This window comes from Onthophagus taurus, chromosome 11 (genome assembly GCF_036711975.1).
Source record: "Onthophagus taurus isolate NC chromosome 11, IU_Otau_3.0, whole genome shotgun sequence".
In the NCBI taxonomy this organism is placed as follows: Eukaryota; Metazoa; Arthropoda; class Insecta; order Coleoptera; family Scarabaeidae; genus Onthophagus; species Onthophagus taurus.
In genome coordinates, this window is record NC_091976.1 from 14234189 (window position 1) to 14253143 (window position 18955).

At 31.7% G+C, this 18955-nt stretch overlaps 1 protein-coding gene across 2 annotated transcripts in view; it reads right to left on the reverse strand.

Annotated features, from left to right (window-relative positions):
- Positions 1-1761: 1761 nt before the first annotated feature.
- LOC111429484 (Myoinhibiting peptide precursor) overlaps positions 1762-18955 on the reverse strand; it is a 99643-nt gene continuing 82449 nt past the window's right edge. The window contains exons 2-6 of one of the 2 annotated variants that reach the window (XM_023065407.2): positions 2981-3117; positions 2779-2913; positions 2460-2616; positions 2084-2167; positions 1762-1850 (exon numbers count right to left, since the gene is read on the reverse strand). In XM_023065407.2, the coding sequence (XP_022921175.1) occupies positions 2100-2167; positions 2460-2616; positions 2779-2913; positions 2981-3115 (495 nt within the window). In that variant the 5' untranslated portion in view covers positions 3116-3117 and the 3' untranslated portion in view covers positions 1762-1850; positions 2084-2099. The remainder of the gene's footprint in view (positions 1851-2083; positions 2168-2459; positions 2617-2778; positions 2914-2980; positions 3118-18955) is intronic. The other variant, XM_023065408.2, reaches the window with a different exon arrangement.

Consider the following 18955-nt stretch of genomic DNA (forward strand, 5'->3'; position numbering starts at 1 on the left):
TATTACGGGTTGAATTGAAAAAACGTCAATTAGTAATATAACATAAACTTCTTTGATATAATCAACCATTTCAAATAAAATATCTTATTTATCTAGTAGTTTTATATTTATTATTTAAAGAAAATGAGGGTAGTTCACCTCGTGGAACATCGATATAGATAGATTAAAAAAAAACAATACTCATTTGACAAATTACGATGGCAGTTTTCATTTTTGAGTTATAAACAAAAAACTACCCCTAATTTGTAACCTTTATAATAATTTTCAAAAATTTTTACTTCAAACATAAAACAAACAGTGCCAAATTTCGCCGTAATCGACAAGTAACGCCCAGGATAGAATTAATTTTTAAGATCAGGATTAGTTTTTGAGAAATCACTTTTTAAAGTTAACCAAAAAAAAATACCGATTCGTATTGACCCTTTTTGTTGAGTTGATTTCAAATATATTTTTCTAGGTTATGTATGAAGTTGGAAAAATGAAATTTGGAACATTTATTCCAAATTTTCTAACAATTTAAATGGTGAAAACCGTTTTATGATATCTCGATTAGTTTTTGAGCAATTAATTCTTAAAGTGAACTTAAAAAAGTTATGTGTTGATATTGGCACTTCTGTTAGACTTAATTTCAATTATATCATTATATTTTTCTGGGTTATGTATAAAATTGAAAAACTTAAATTTGAAGGATTTATTTAAAATTCTCTATTAATTTTAATAGTGTAAAGCAATTTCTGATTTCTCGATTACTCTTTGAGAAATCAATTTTTAACGTTAGCCTAAAGATATACTGATTCGTATTAACATTTTTTGTTGAGTTGATTTCAAATGGTTTTTTCTAGGTTATGTATAAAGTTGAAAAAATGAAATTTGGAGCATTTACTCAAAATTCCCAAACAATTTTAATAGTGAAAACCGTTTTATGATATCTCGATTAGTTTTTGAGCAATTAATTCTTAAAGTTAATCTAAAAAAGTTATCTGTTGATATTGATATTTCTGTTGGACTTGATTTCAATTATATCATTATATCTTTCTAGGTTAAGTATAAGATTGGAAAACTTAAATTTGAAGGATTTTTTTTAAATTCTTTATTAATTGTAATGGTGAAAATTATTTGTTGATATTTCGATTACTTTTTGAGAAATCAATTTTTAAAGTTAGCCTAAAGAAATACTGATTCGTATTAGCACTTTTTGTTGAGTTAATTTCAAATGTTTTTTTCTAGGTTATGTATAAAGTTGAAAAAATAAAATTCGGAGTATTATTCAAAATTCCCAAACAATTTTAATAGTGAAAACCGTTTTATGATATCTCGATTAGTTTTTGAGCAATTAATTCTTAAACTTAATCTAAAAAAGTTACCTGTTGATATTGACACTTCTGTTGATCTTGATTTCAATTATAAACTTAAATAAATAAATAAATTCTAAATTTGGAGCATTTATTTAAATTAAATTTGATTTAAATAACTTGGTTGCGTTTTTAAAACATAAAACCTTTTGCCAGTTGTAATACATTTATTATTTTTCACTTATTACATTTTATGTTTATTATTATTTTTTTTTAAATTACAATAGTAGGTATTTTTTGTGTAATATTGATAAAACGGGTAGATATCTTTTCGAAATAGTGATGTGCCCCAAGGTACTTTTTGTCTTCTTATTATCGTTGTCCAAACTACCCCCAATGAAGTTTTTTTATTTCTGATGTTTTTTCTCGTTTATTATAATCCTAGACACAGAAAACAGTACAGCAGATGAATGGGATTAATCTTTATTATTTCTACTTAAAATAAACAAAAAAGGAATGTATTTTTTTGTTATTGTGTACTGCGCATCATTTAATTTCCTGCAACAAAAATATAATTTAAAAAAATTAAGATTAAACTTTATACAGAATAGTTCAACAAAAAAATTAAATAAATAATATTTTATAATTTTTTTAGTAACTATCCTGTATATTATTTTAATTTACAACAAAAGCATAGATGTTTTTGAAGAAAGAAAGTTTCAGTTGAAATCATTTTTTTTAAATAAATATCCATAGCAGACAACGCCGATTATTTATAATATTTAAATTACCTATAATTTCAATAATCTAATTATCGCGCTTGCCCCAAATACCTTTCAAGTTAGTCCACGCCGGGTCACGTTTTCCCCACGAACCTACAACGAAAAAGGTCAAATTAAACAATTTTAAATTCAAAATGTATCCAAATCAAAACTTTTAATTAATTTAGTTATTCAAAAACAACAAGTTTCAAATTTCTAAAGCTGTCCTCATACATGTTCGATCTAGTTTTGGTTAGTTTCTAGAATACTAATTAACTATTGTATCACATATCTCTACCAAACTAACATTATATTCACAACTCGAATATTCAAAAATGAATTAAATTTTGATTAACCAAATTAAAGATTTCATCTTAAAATTCTTGTATAACATAAATATATCTACCTCTGAAGTTACCCCAGTCGGATCTTTTACCCCATCCACCACCGTTGAGCGATTTCCACGATCTCTTCTCATTTCCCCAATCAAAGATGTCTTGGTCCAATGAATAATCCCCGTAATCGGCCATTGAATCAGCAATTGATGATCGCAAAACTAAATTCTGCAAACAAAATTCAAATCCCTAAACTCCATGACCTTTAAAACGAACTAAATGGGACATTCAGTTAATTAAAACTCCACTTGTAATTTCCATACAAATTAAAAATCCGTCCGAGCATTAATAATTTTAAGTACTTTTTTGGGAGGTCTTTTTTTAATATACCTGTAAGTTTTGTAAAGCGTTTGGCGATAAACGTTTTCCCCAACCTGCTTGTAAATTTTGCCAAGCTCGTTTAGTTGCTGAAGATGATTGACTATTTTGCCAATGTCCGGGGATGTCGATGTCAGAAAGTCCTTGCTAAAATCGGAAATGAATACAGAAATAACTTATTAAATTTTAAAGTAAATAACTTTCATAAACTTACTTGATAGTTTCCTAGAAATGGATTAGCGAAATTCTGGGCGATTCCGACCGGAACGCAGTTACAAACTTGTAAGTAACAGATCAAAAACGCAATCCAAAGCATGGTTGTGTTACTGGAAACGGGCGTCTGTTTCATTTCTATAAGACAAATATTAAATAAAATTACTCAAAAGTTTAAGATAAAACAAATTAAGATTTGAATTATTAACAAATATTTTTTCGTCGGCGTCGTCGTAATCAAAGTTGAAACAAGTGCTATGTGTGCTTATGGAAATTGTACAAGCTCTCTGAACCAATTTCCCTTCTATTAAACAGGTGTACAACGAAGATAATTGCTGGTTATCGATGAAAATTGTTTGTATAGGAAAGCTCAATATTTGTACGGGGAATAAATATGATATCGATATTATCACAGATTAAAAATAAAACATTAACAAAATGTTTGTACATCCCAAAAAGAAATAAAATAATAATAATTATAGGGAAATAATGTTCTAAAGATAAACGTGTACAGCAAACAAATTGAAAGTTGAATAGTATTATAAACAATCATAAATAATTTATTAATCATCGTGTAACAAATAACACTAAGTTTGGTAGAATAAAATAATTATTTTTTCACTCCTTGGAATACAAAACTTGATTAATGAAGATTTCTAAAACCATTACTCTTTGGAATGGGAAAGAAAGTGGTATTCCTTAAAACATCGAAATTGAATTATTTCGTTTATAAATTCGTTCATAACTTCAAAACTACTAATAATACTTTCTAAATTAATTGTTTATAATAAATCAAATCGACATAATCCATAACCAAATTAATCTCAATTATAACCATCTTTTAATTATAAATTGTAAATGCTACAAAATATTAAGGTTAATAAAGTCAATCATGATTCGAATATTAAAAGTGATGGAAAAAAGTGTTTTACATATACAGTGATACAATAAAGTCTACTACTATAAAGTTACTATAAATTCTATATACTATAAAGTCTAATTCAATGAATTTTTTAAACGAAGGATATTAGAAGTCTATATTATTTTAATATAAAGTCGAAACAGTTCGACTTGTGCTACGAAGTGAAGGCTACAGCAGTAGATTTAGTCGCACGTCTCTCAAGACGGCTACACCCGAATTATTCTGGTTGTAGGTCTTGTGTTAGTTCAAGTTTTAGTTCAATAAAAGTATACAACATAGTAATATCTTATGCTAACTAGCACTACCTACCATTCCAACAATTCGGGTTTAGCCGTCTTGAGAGACGTGCGGCTAAACCTAAATGATTCTAGTTCTATGCCTTGTCTTAGTTCTAGTGTTAGTTCTAGTTTTAGTTCATAAAAATATATAACATAGTAATATCTTATGCTAGGTAGCACTACCTACCACTGCCACTAGAACTAACACAAGACCTAGCACTAGAATCGCTCCGAATGATTCTAGTTTTAAGTCTTGTATTAGTTCTAGTGACAGTGCTAGTGTTAAACTAGAACTGAGACTAGACCTAGAACTAGAAACATTTAGCCGTGCGTTTGAAGACCCAACCCAACTCGATACTTTGTAGTTCTAGGTCTAGTGTTAGTTCTAGTTTTAGTTCAATAAAAATATAGAACATAGTCATATCTTATGCTAACTAGCGCTACTTACCACTGTCTCTAGAACTAACATTACACCTAGAACTAGAAACATTCGGACTTAGCCGGACGTCTCTCAAGACTGCTAAACCCGAATTATTCTAGTTCTAGGTCTTGTGTTAGTTCTGGTGATAGCGCAAAACTAGAACTAACACTAGAATCTAGAACTAGAAACATTCGGATTTAGTAGCACATCTCTCAAGACGGCTAAACCCGAATTATTCTAGTTCTAGGTCTTGTGTTAGTTCTAGCTTTGGTTCAATAAAAATATGCAACATAATGATATCTTATGCTAACTACGCTACTTACCACTGTTTTTAGAACTAACATTACACCTAAAAGTAGAAAAATTCAGGTTTAGCCGTATTACGAGACGTGCGGCTAAACCCGAACGATTCTAGTTCTAGGTCTTGTCTTAGTTCTAGTGTTAGTTCTAGTTTTAGTTCAATAACAATATATAACATAGTAATATCTTATGCTAGCTAACATTACCTACCACTGCCATTCGGGTTTAACCGTCTTGAGAGACGTGCCGCTAAACCCGAATGATTCTAGTTCTAGATCTTGTGTTAGTTCTAGTGATAGTGTAAAACTAGAACTAACACTAGACCTAGAACTAGAAACATTCGGGTTTAGCCGTGCGTCTGAAGACCCAACCCAACCCGATACTTTCTAGTTCTAGGTCTAGTGTTAGTTCTAGTTTTAGTTCAATAAATATATACGACATAATGATATCTTATGCTAACTACGCTACTTACCACTGTCTCTAGAACTAACATTACACCTAAAAGTAGAAACATTCAGGTTTAGCCGTTTTAAGAGACGCACGGCTAAACAGAATGTTTTTAGTTCTATGTCTAGTGCTAGTGTTAGTCTAGTTTTGTTTGTTATTCAGCGTTAGATAGTTGCATATTTTTATTGAGCTATAACGGACACTGATAGACTTTTTTTAGGACTGTATGTAAACTTGTTTGAGTTAAAGATATGATTATGTTTTGTGTTCTCCTTGATTAATAATAACTTATATAGTTTTTATGTAAAATAAGGAAATAAAATGGAGATCTTATATGTTTTGTTAAAAAATTTCATTGAAATACATTTCAGGAGCTGAGATATTATCATTTTCCGGGCTTTATGTAGACTTTATTGTATCACTGTAAATTTTTTGCAATGAATCAAAAACTTATAATTCATATTCAGATATTACTCAAATATAATCATATTCTAGATACAAAGTGGTATTCCCAATAACATCAAAATTAAATGAGTTCGTTTATAACGTTGTTCATACCTTTAAAACTAAAGATAATAGAGAAAAATGTTTTCTATATTAATTGTGTATAATGAACCATAACGAATCTATAACCAGATTCGAGTAAATTGTAATATTTTTTTAGTTATAAATTGTAAATTCCCCAAAATATTAACGTTAATAAAGTCGATAATGACCCGAATATTAAAAGAGAAGAAAGAAAGTGTTAATTCTTTGTAATGAACCAAACACTTATAATTCATAGCAAGATATTGTTCAGATATAACCATATTCTAGATAAAAAGTGGTAAGGCCCAAATTTGAAGCTTTGGGGATTAAATGTTTTTGTTTATAAAGTCGTTCATAATTTCAAAGCTAAATGCCATAGGGAAAATGTTTTCTACATTAACTGTTTATAATGAATCAAAAACTTATAATAAGATATTCTTCAGATATAACGTTGTTCCAGTTAGAAAGTGGTATTTCCGAAAACATTAAAATTAAATAATTTCGTTTATAATGTTGTTCATAATTTCAAAACTAAAGGTGATATAGAAAACTATTTTCTACATTAATTGTTTATAATGCACCAAAAATCCATAACTAAATTCATCTGAATTACAACATTTTTTTTAGTTATAAAGTGTAAATGAACTGGCGCCGTAAAAGAAATGCTTTTATAATTTTTCTCAGAATTAGCAATATGTAAATCGGTCGCAAAGCTGTCTATAACTGAATAATCTTCTTCTTCGATAGATAATTACCAGCAAATATTTACCCAATATCGGGTAAAATACTATAAACAACTCAACCAGTAAATATACCATGTTTTTATCAATATCTCAATCATCGGGTTAAAATAAAACTTCAAAGTGATAAATGATTTTTTTTTGTTCGTTAAATGATATTGAAAACTTATTCGAGCAATGAATCAAATTGTTGATTTATTAGAGGTCTACTTTAAATAGTGAAATGTTGTGAAAAGTCGCTGAGAAGAAGATCTCATCAAATTTTGATGTTTTCTTTTCATCATAACCGTTTATGTTGAATTCGGATACAAGTTCATAAAGTGCAACAAGCAGAGACCATTGCTTATCCACCAAAGTAAGACATGTCAATCGTGCAGAATAGTAGCAATAAAGCTTGATTATGGAGATGCAATTGTCGTACTCATGCAACAAGTCTGACGTTCCGTAACCATACAATTGTGATTTTGAAGACATATTCTTCAAATAAAGAAAGCAAACTAATCTCTCATATCAATATTGGGGCAATTCTTTATGGAATTCCAAATCAATATTTCGGCAGATTACGTTTTTACTTTACTACGTTTCTGATCATGAGACAAAATCTCTGCCAAAAAATACTGAGCACACAAAATCATAAAAGAGAGGCAACGAAATCTGAACTCTAAATGATGGCACGATAAAGTCACAATCTATTTACACTATCCTTTCATATATGACACCACCAATTAATTTTGGGAAGTTTGAGAAGTGTGGCCTTAACCGATGAAGATCTTATTAGTTTTTAAAGGAGAAAATAAACTGTGCGCTAGAAATATTTTCGAAGATTAACAGATTTTCATCTATATTCTTTCTTGGACATACATCTTACATGCTATGTTGTTTCACTCAAAGGAGGTTACTTACTTAAAATGCTGATTATATTTCATTATAGTAACTAATCTGGGTAAAACTGATCGCATTTACTCGATTTACTCAGCGTATCAGTAGCTTAATAAATGAACGAGTGATACAGGTATCCTTGATTTAGCATAATATACATTTTCAGGTGAATAGTAAAGAATAAGTTTTCATGTGACTTTCCAATATTTGTGGTAGGTAGAAATTTTGTGTTAGTGCATCATCTTAAAGATTAAAAGAAGTTGTTCGTAATGCATCCATTTAAATGTACTTATGTACTATGTACTTTTAAAGAACTATGAATATCTTCTTATTCTTCGTATTCATCACATCCGGTAGTGCATTCTAATGGCTGGATGACTCAACACCATTGATGCCTCTACTTAGTCCATAGATTTTTGATGATAATTGACCGATCTCATTCTATGTGGACCAATATAACAGTCTCTCCTGACCAGTTATAATTTGTTCTGGAATGCTGATCTGGGTGAATTCCAAATCATTAAGACAAATGGTCTAATGCAATATCACTCTGAATTTGAAGATGAAAGATGTTCAGACTCAGAGGCTACCTCATGCATACACCTGAAAGGCTGACATCACAAAATTGCTTTATAGACACGAAGTAGCGACTTCGTATTTAACAGATCTAATTGAAATGTTAATGTAAAGAAGAGCTTTGTCAAGTACCTTATTTCATCCTTTGTTATCATAACACTTGATTGTGTATATTCTGTCATCTAATTTTTGCTGTGATTTCATATATATGACATTTAATTAACAATCTGGAAATAAAATATAGAAATTTCATCAATAAATTTTTGGGCAACCACAAAAGGGTCATCTTGTATCAATCAAAATCTATGTTTAGTCACTTAAAGTTGTTATCAACTCATCTTGTACTCTTGTTGTAGCCATTCCATTTTTTTACAATTAATAATGAATATTAGTAATACTAAATTTACAGAATATACACGTTCTATCGTGTATATGCTAAATTTACAGAAGAAAATATGGCACAATGATGAGAGTTGAATATCTCATAACTTGTATGTTTATAAACTGAATATCTTCTTATTCTACGTGTTTTGATCTATTCAGCAAAATAGAGGGTATTAATTTTTACAGGAATGACGGAAATGTTGCGAAGCATGCAGAGGTGTTTTTGAATTTTTATACTTGCATTTCGTCACCTAAGAATTATTTTGAACCATGTCCAAAACACAATCTTAATATGTGCAATTATATTGTACCATGTATTGTACCAACAACAGAGCGTGCAACCACGTGACATAGGGCTTGATATCTCTAACATGAATTTAGACATAGCCTGTAGTCACAACCATAAAAGAAAATCGATCTGCTAACGTTTTAATCCAAATAACTGCTTGTAGGTGTAAGGAACTTGGTGCAAAATAATTCTCAGGTGGCGATTTGTCTTCGATTAATCGAAACGGGGAAAGTAGACTAAATACTAATGCTTAAGAAGTCTATAAACGAGATATTACATTTACTTAATCAACAATCTCTGATTATATTGATATCAAATTAACTGAAGTTAATAGCCTACTCTGCGCAAGATATCTGGTCATCGAACAAAAGCTGCATCAAAGATCATTTATGTAATTTAACGATTGCTGAAAACTTTACAACTGCTTATGTCAATAGTTTTACAATTCAAAATCTTTTTTGCACCACATGGAAAATAAGAGTTAATTTACCTCTACTATTCTTGAACACAACAACTATTGGTCTATGTCTAAAATGTACAAACTGCTTGAACAGTTAAATAAGCAACTGCTGATCTTGCTGAATTGGATATAAATATTCCACGTCATGATTAAGAAAAATATAAAGAATTATTAGCTAATTGAATGTTGTGCCAATCCATTGAAGAAATAGAACCAACATAGTTATTGTATCATCTGCAGCAAAAGAAAGTTATTATTATGTAAGTTGGAATTTAATGTTGTATAATCGATGAAATAAGTAAAAAGAAACAAATATAAAAATTGCCATATTATATTCAATATGTTTTCAAGCATATTCGAAAATAAATATAACGAGTAATGAAAGGAGTTGTTGCATACGAATGTGGATATACTATAAAAGACGGAAATATCGCAAAGAAAGAAAGAAAGGTTTCGGAGATTTTCTCGAAGTCGACATCCCTCCTTGGAAAAACTAGCGTTTCTCGCGTTTCTTAACGGGGGAGCGTAATGGATTTCCGAATCCGGGGTATCCAGGACCAAATCTGGGAAGTATTTGCTAGGATATTTACAGGATATATACTGCACCTTAAATCTTCCATCCAGAAATAATACGAGGGCTCTATATTGCGTTTATGATTTATTCCGAAAAAATGTAAAAATACGAAACGAAGGTTTCGATGGAATATTAAATGCGACAAGATGAAGTAAAGTAAAAACCGATTGAAAATTTTTTAAAAACGTTTAATTTGGTGATGATTTAAGTTAGTCTTAAACCGTTTTTCGTGGTAAAACCACCAAAAATCGACGTGAAACAGTTTAATGTTTACCATGATTATTAATTTTTGATACAATTAATTATAGAATTGATCCTGTTTGCTTTCAAAATTAATCGGATGGTTTATTAAATTAACATAAACCCCAGGATTTTATGAATACATTACACATCATTAAATTTATTTAATTTAAACTTGCCCGACCAAATTGATTGTTCGCTTACTTTATTTTTCCTCCGTTATATTGTATTATTAAATTAAATTACAAATAAACCAGGGTTCGGACAGCTTGAAAGCTGAACGCAACAGGTGGTTGTTTACAGGAGATTATAATGCATTAATTAAAGTTAATTAGTATATAAAATAGTGATATATTTCTATTGAATAATTTAATAATACAAAAGAATAACGACTTAGTCATCAGTAATATCAAATTTTCGAGTTAGATCACGTATTCCTTTACTTTGTACCCGTTTGTTACACGTTTTCTAATAAAAATCGATTTGTTTTCATCAAGAATTCCCTCTACGATGAAACTGCAACGATTTCGAGTAGATTTTTTGGGGTTAATGACATCTTTCTTTTGCAATTTTCATGAGAACGAACACATCGATAGAAATAGATTGTGTTTGAAAATATTATTCTGGCCAAAACCAGAATACAAACGTTAAGATTATTATGGAAAACATACAAAATGATTAATTTATACATTCAAATCCGAGCGTGACATTCACAATAGTTGTATGAATGGATTATGTCGAGTATTATCGCTATGGGATCCTGTTTGAGTTGGAACCACCAAAGTTTGACTTGAGTAGGAAACTCTAGATTTAGTTAATATTACCAGAGTGATATAGTAATATTTCTTAGTAAAAGGATTTATTTTTTTTATTACCCTTATCGATATTTACATAGTTGCTAAAAAAAGCTTTTTATATCTCGCCTACAAATTCTCATTGAAGAAAAAGTCGATGAGGTCGATGAACCCATAGGCAAATCAAATCGGAACCATCAGGAAGTGAATGAAATTGACGTGTTTCGCCTTGTTTGAATACGAATTAATAAAGATTTGGGATTTGGCATCACATTGCGTAAATCTATAATAACATTTCTCCTCGGGTAGAATCGTTATCCGTTTACAAATTTAAAAAACATATTTTCTTGAGAGCTTCCGCATCGCAAAATGTTTAAAAGTGCATTTCTCACCGACTACATTGATAGTCGGAATATATTTTGGGTCCACATTCAATTTGAAGCATTCACATCGTTTGAGTATTTACACAGAAAGATGTGCAGATATTGCAGGAAGTTTTCATTGTAAACGTATGATATCAATTTCAATATTCATTTTCGTGTTTTCTTGTACAATTATTTCAAATTTCTTAAACATGTTATCTTTAACTAATAGTTACTACCAATAATAATACTACTGAACTAATAGTTAAAATAATCAAATATTTTATATGTAACAAATATCGAGATAGAAGAATTTTTTGTCTCATAAACTGTTTGGTTTATTTCAAGCGTATTTGTGAAAAGCTAAGTTATCCAACTTGGTCTGACTCCGCTTTCGTTCATATACATCAGAAATGTGTATCTACGAAATGTTGAACTATCGTACCATCTTCTTGATTTCGCACCCGCGTAAGATTCTGCTTCGAATTATTAAACGGCGTGTGAAGTCTTATCTGGATCGGCAGATTCTATATGAGCAGGCAAGTAATATAAAGGCAAAAAAGGGAACAACCTAAATTTAAGACAGCTCAAAGACAAATTGGCGAGAATTCAATATCCCAATGGTCATTTGTTTCTTGGATTACCAAAGCCTTTTGAGTGCGTCAACAGCAAAATGCTTTAGAGGGTTGGACGAATGAAATGGAGGAATCTTAATTGAACGGAAAAAGATTACAAACCTGAGATATGCAGACAATACAACTTCTTCTAAACCGAGTTGAGACTGAGAGTAATAAATGTGGCCTTAACATTAACGCAGAGAAAATCAACTTATTATCGTCTATAGTTCTGATGTTCTGCAACTAACGGATGCGCTACACAAGTTTCAAATCGTAGACCAGATTATGTATCTAGGCTCATATATTGATAACACAGGCTCAAATGAAAGCGATATCCGAAGAATAGAACTGGTTAAAAATGCACTGAGCAGACTATCTAAGATCTGGAAAGACCGCTCTATTCGTAGCGGAGTTCAATGATCCTCCCCATCTTCCGATATGGGGACAATTAAAACAGCGAATTGATACGTTTAAAATGTGGTGCTTGAGGCGCATGCTCAGAATTCTGCAAATCGAACGACTATCTTCTATTTGTCTTGGATATATCCGAGGTGTTTTGGACACACTACACGAAGAGGAATAATAATATGGAGAGGTTGATAGTATCGGGAAACGAAGGCGCAGAAGACATTCACCAACACGATGGACCGACCAGATTCAGAAGATTACCGGCACATCGTTTTATGGTTAAATAAGGCCCCACCAAAGTCAATGGAAAGCACTGACCGCATAAGTTGCTAATGATCACGATTCTCATCAATGAGAAAACGAGTGGAAAGAAGATGAGCTAACAGAAGTTTTCCCAGTATTAAGAGTTAAAGTACCAGTACTTTATGGTTAAGCATAAAGATTAATAAAAAAGGGCACCTAGAGTAGGAGTAATAGAATATTTGAATATTTTGGAGAGCACAGTCAACGAAATTTTGCCAGTGGTCTCCAAAATGGTTATATTAAGTGATTTAAATATCAATTGTCTGCAATTAGAAATTCGTGCATCGCGTACTTTAGTGGATTTTATGGAGATTTTAGTCTTTCCCAAGTAATCTCCACCCCCACAAGAGTTACATCGTCATCATTAATATTGCTTGATATTATTATGGTATCTGACCCTGAATCAGTAATCGATACAGGTGTTGTATCTTCAGATGGGTTATCGGATCATGAAGTAATATTCTGTACACTAAACATTGATGAGACCATTAAGTCTCTACAATTAACCACCTTCAGAAGCTACAAAGATTTTGATTATTAATCATTTTGCAATGATCTTTACGCGATTCCTTTTTTTTGAGATTTTTGACATACGTAACGACAATGAGAAGGTGTCATTTTTGACAAATAGTATTTTACAAGTAATGCAGTGTCATGCTCCGATGGTCACGAAAAAGCTTACAAATAAACAAAATCCGTGGATTACTGACATTATTAAAATAATGCGAGATTTACGTGATAAAGCACAGAAACGTTTCTTAAACACAAAAACTAAAGGGCATTATGAATACTACAAAGATCTCCGCAATTATGTAAATCAGTCAATTCGTAGGGAAAAAAGAGTCAACTCTTTTTATTGTGAAGAGAGTTCTTGAAGATTGTGAAGTAGCAACAGTATTATCCGCATCAGTTCATGCTTAAATCTATGCTCAACCTCCGAAATAGAAAATCAAAATTCAAGAAGGTTACATTAGATATCAGCACTAGATTAGGTATACATCTTCTAATGTTCAATGTTCTCTTTTTGATTTTTGAAAAAGTTTAAAGCCGAATTGCTTGCGGACATTTGATTTTTGTCACAATGGTATTAACGCCAGTCTTTCTTCGTAGGTGTTCATTTCCTATGTGGTTCCTCAAGGTTATACCCAGCATGGACCTCACCATATTTCTTTGCGTACTTTGAGCTTTCTGGCAGCGGTAACCATTAATGTTAAAGTTTCAAAGCGGATCTGTATGGGTTATAACATATATAACCGACTAAGTTAACAACCCAACCTATATCTAACTACTGTTTCGCCTCTATCATTTCCTCCTTCCAGATCAAAGCATCCAAGAACGGTCTCCGAGTCGTTTGAAATTACAATCAAATTACCATCAAATTAGGAATGAAAAGTGAGTACTCTGATCCTCCCAAGCCAGGCTTATCTTTTCATAATAGAGGTCTACTTTCTCATCGGTTTGCTTGGTGGTTGATGCATATACCTAGATAATTTTAATACAATATATCTTCTTTAATCTTAATACTGTATATATGACTCTTGGAGATGTTTGCTTAATAGATACAATGTCTGGGTCTATACAACGTCTATGGATCAGAAAACCAGTGCCTCCGACCGATTTGTTCTTGTTTCCAGCATGGTAGAAACTACGCCCTGATTTTAGTTTTCAGAGCCTGTCCCCACGTCTCCTAACATCACAGAGGCCGAACATATCCCAATTAATATGTTCTAATTCGAATTCCAGTTCTATTAATCGTTCTTATGAGAGTACAAATCTTGCATTACATGTTGCTAAATATAGCGTCCGACAATTTAATGATATTTTCTTGTTTATCAACGCGTTGGCCAGACAGGTTAGCAAATGTATTGGATAGGATTCTAGGAAAGAAAAGGTAAGGTGGGTATACATTTGTTACGTATCACCGTACATCACTCAATCAGTACGCCGCAGGAAAGAGCAGCAGCCGCTTATATTTTTATTCACCACACTTAAAAAAAAGCGAAAAGCACGACGTTTGTGGATGACTAAGTTATACGCAAGCAGGGAATTTTCAATCTGCAAGCGGACTGTACAAACATTTTACTAGGATGCACACCACTTATTTTGAGTTTTTATTGTCATCCATTGAGCACAAACTTGCGAAATGGGATACCACATTTCGGAAGGGAATTCCTACTCAAGAAAGGCTGGCTCTAACTCTTCGGTATCTGGCTACTGGCAATTCTTATTCCAGTGTTCAATAGTTATTTAAAATATCAAAGCAAGTAAACAGATTTTCATTTTCTCAATCTTGAGGGCTGCTAAATGGTATTTTAGATTTAGATTTAGATATAGTAGATTCTGTGTTCGTCGCAAATTTTATTAAACAATTAAACTATGTTCAACGATGAAGCAATTTTATTTATTTTTCAGTGCCACATATGTTTTAGAAATTTCTTTCCTTCTTCAGGCACGACTGAAAATATCATGACATCATCAAATAGATTTAACAAATTAACCAAAGAGTAAAAACAATTAAGGAATTAAGGAGCAAAAACAATTAAAGAGTAAAAACTAACATTTAAATAACTAAAAGGATTAAAGGAAACAGCTTACCGTCATCTCAGAGGAACTCATTCATACGATTAAAACTCATCGTGAAGTTCGTTAACAATTTAAGCGTATTCGTTTAGTTAAAAATTTTTCTTAAAATGTGAAAAAGTTATTTATGGCTTGAAGAACATGTTATATTTAGAATAACTTGTTAAATCTATTTGATGATGTCATGATATTTTCAGTCGTGCCTGAAGAAGGAAAGAAATTTCTGAAACATATGTAGCACTGAAAAATAAATAAAATTGCTTCATCGTTGAACATAATTTAATTGTTTAACTGCTAAATGGTAGTCCACTTTTTTTCTGTATTCATCAACGATCCTATCGATATGGGTTGCAATTTTTTCTCACGCATCTTGTTTCCGAAATTTATTGAAATGGTTCAAGTATCGATAAAATTTATTGTTTCTTCTTTACTCCACTCCACAGGCGAGTTTCTACCCGCTACCCTTAGAGATTAGGTACATATTTATTAAAAGATTTCTAATATTTATCACAGACAAACAAATTTTGATGCCGAGATAGTACATAACTTTTAACATTTTTTTCTGCCGAGGCCTTAGATTATATTCACAACTTAAAAATTTCTTTCTGGTTTTAATTGATCCAGAATTTTTGAAACCGAAGCTACTTGTGGCCAAAGCGCAAGTTTTAAACTTATTTTTCTGATATATCATTAACTATTGCGAAAGTGTAAAGCGTAAGATTTTTGCGGCCGAGATGTCATATAAGAAGTACATATTTTTGTTAACGTTTTTTCTGGTTGTTATTGACGAAAGTTAGAAACCGAAATGGCTTGCGGCTAAACCACTAGGTGAAGTACATAACATTTAAAGTTATTATAGTTTAAAATAACATTAAAAGCTGTGGCACTAAAGTAACTCATTTATGATCATTGGCGCAATCTGTTTAAAAATTTTCTTTTCACTTATCATTGACCACATATTAGACAGGATTTACATATTACAGCTTTTGGTATGAAAACGACAAAACAAAGCATAACTTTTCTCATAAATTACAACTTCTAGTAATTAGCAAAGCTAAAAATCCCAAATCACTCTAGATTTAGGTATAAATCTAGTTATTTACATTAGCACCAAAAATGCTTGGATGCGGCGGGCGTTTTTAAAACTTGGTTTTTGAAAATTTTGTTCCGGAGGTATTATTAGTAGATGTGTTAGTGAAAAAGTTATTGCTACAGTTGATCGAATTTTAGGTTGAGATATTTAAAAATTAAGAAATTAAAATCGTTACGAAGAAGAACTTACAACTGAAGATGGAATGATATGCGCCATGTTCTTACTAACAAATGTACTGCTTTAATCCAGCCTATAGATCAAAACGCATTAAAAGTCATAAAACTGTATTACTGAAACAGTTTAGTATGATTTATTGTGTATCACAATGAAGAAGTAGCTGAAAGAGAACTGAAAAAATGTCACTTAAATTTGCTATGGAAACTGGAATGGCAGGAGCAGAGGAGAGATTAGAACCAAAGATTTAAAAAAAATGTTGTCATAAAATAAGAATAACGGCAAGAAGTATCCACGACCGTACGTGAGCAACAAAAACGATGAATTTGTCGGGTTAATGATGATTAATGAAACAACTTTCTAAAAGTGCTAATATTTCGATTGTTTATTCAATCTTCCTCAGAGCTATTCACTGCTAAAAGGTTTTACAAGAGAAAACACCAACAATTAAAAGTTTGATAATCATTCATGAAAAATTAACTAGCAAAAAACCAACTTACTTGTTTAATGAGACTAGGGAATGAGCAACGTTTGACTTCATAATAAATTTGTTAAAAAATTTTAAAGTATTGAAAATTACTAAATTTGTCCATAATAAAATTGAAATAGAAAAATTACGTTAATAATTTAAAATTTAACACACAACCCTCGGGAAAACAAGATGGACATTACACAAAATATTACATAAATTAAGAAGTAATGAAGAGATGCTGAAGCTGACGTGACCACATTGTTTGCGGAAAATGTGGAGAAATGAAGCAGAAACCATCGTTAAAGACACTCTTTCACTTTTGCAGGAAATTCAACCTGAAAGTAGTGTACAGTTTGGTTACACACATTTAATTTGAAATCAACATTAATTTGTTCAAATAAATTTTAGAGCAACTACAACTCAAAAGACGTTGAGCTAGAAGAAGAAAGATGTTTAGAATAGATACGACCTATAAAATAACCCATGTTGACGCAATTAAGTGTTTAGAAACTACATACAATGGGCAGAAGACAATAATATCGTCTTTTGTGAAATCATTTCTTTATAACGTATTCATTAAAAAGCTATCCTAAGAAGTATTACAAATAAAAAAGCTGATAAAAAATAATACTTTTAAAATTACGTCAACAAAGATTATTTGTAACTTTGTAATAATGTAAATAACTGAAAAGACACTTTTAAGGTGGACAGATTAGGTAGCTATAATATACTCGGTTTTATTCTGTTCACGTTATTGCGAGTCCACTGAATTTAGTTTTATAGTATAAAGCGCAATAAGCCTTTATCTACCAATGCAAAACTCAGCCCATTCTTTGACTGAATGGATGTCATACAGTTTGGTATATTCACGTAGGGGGAAGTCCCATATACGGCATATAGTTTCGGATACTCGTAATATTTCGGCAAGTCGTAACGTGTTTATTCAAAAGCGGGTAAAGAAGGTGCAGTGGAAAGAAGTGACACATGATCATGAGACGCGGTTTGTTTTTCTGGGAAGTATTTATATTTGTTATAATAATAGTTGTTATACGTTGTTTTAGAAGATAGAAGAACGGATAGAAATTGAAGGCTGTACGTCAAGTAGGAAAGGTTACTTCTGCTAAAAGGGGCAAAAATATAACAGTTTTGTTTTGCATGAGTGTTAACGGTCACTTCATACCGCCATTTTTTGTATTTAATAGGCAAAGGATGAATGATCGGTTCATGATTAATACTCCAACCGAAAGCGTAGGCGTGGCCCATCCAAAAGGCTGGATGAATAGTGATTTTTTCCTATAATGGCTGCAGCTATTCGCGAAACATTTACACCCGACGAAAGGGAGCCCTGTACTGGTCATGTTGGACGGCCATTGTAGTCATAAGACATTGGCGGCCATCAATTCTTGCCAAGAAAACAACACTTATTTCATAAGCATACCACCACACACCAGCCATAAACCACAACCACTAGACAGGACATTCATGAAGCCATTTAAGACTACCTATAACTAACGGGATCAGACCAAATGCTGGATCTCGGATAACCGACTACGATAATGCTGGTCTGGTCAATGAAGCGTTCACAAAAGTAGCTCGAGTAGATATTGCGATCTCTGGGTTCAAAATGTATAGGATTCATTCGACAGACATATATTTTCTGACCTGGATTATTTACCTGCAGACGTGACCAATATTCCACTAAAAGAGCCAGGAAGTTCCTCAAACGCACCAGGTTGCACCGGGGAAGTTTCCGTGTATTCCACTGATTTGGTCTTTGCTGGTAGCTCATCAACTTTCTGCGATGCAGAATTGTCTAACAATTTGGTGTAAGAAGAATCCAAAGGCACTCCTAAAAGATTTACTCACGAACCAACAATCAGCAGCCCCAAGCCATCAACGAGCTTTGATCCAAATATTGTCCAGATTGTCCATAATTTATCCCCATTGCCCGATGCTTTCAAACAACGGTCAGCGGTTTAGAGGAGAAAATGTGAAAAAAGTGAAATTCTAACATCATCACCGTACAAAATTGCCGTTGAAGAAAACGAGAAAAAAAAAGAAAAGAACGTTAAAACAAAAAGAAAAGATTCGGAAAAAGGTTTAAAGCAGCAATAGGCGAAAAGAAGAAACAAACC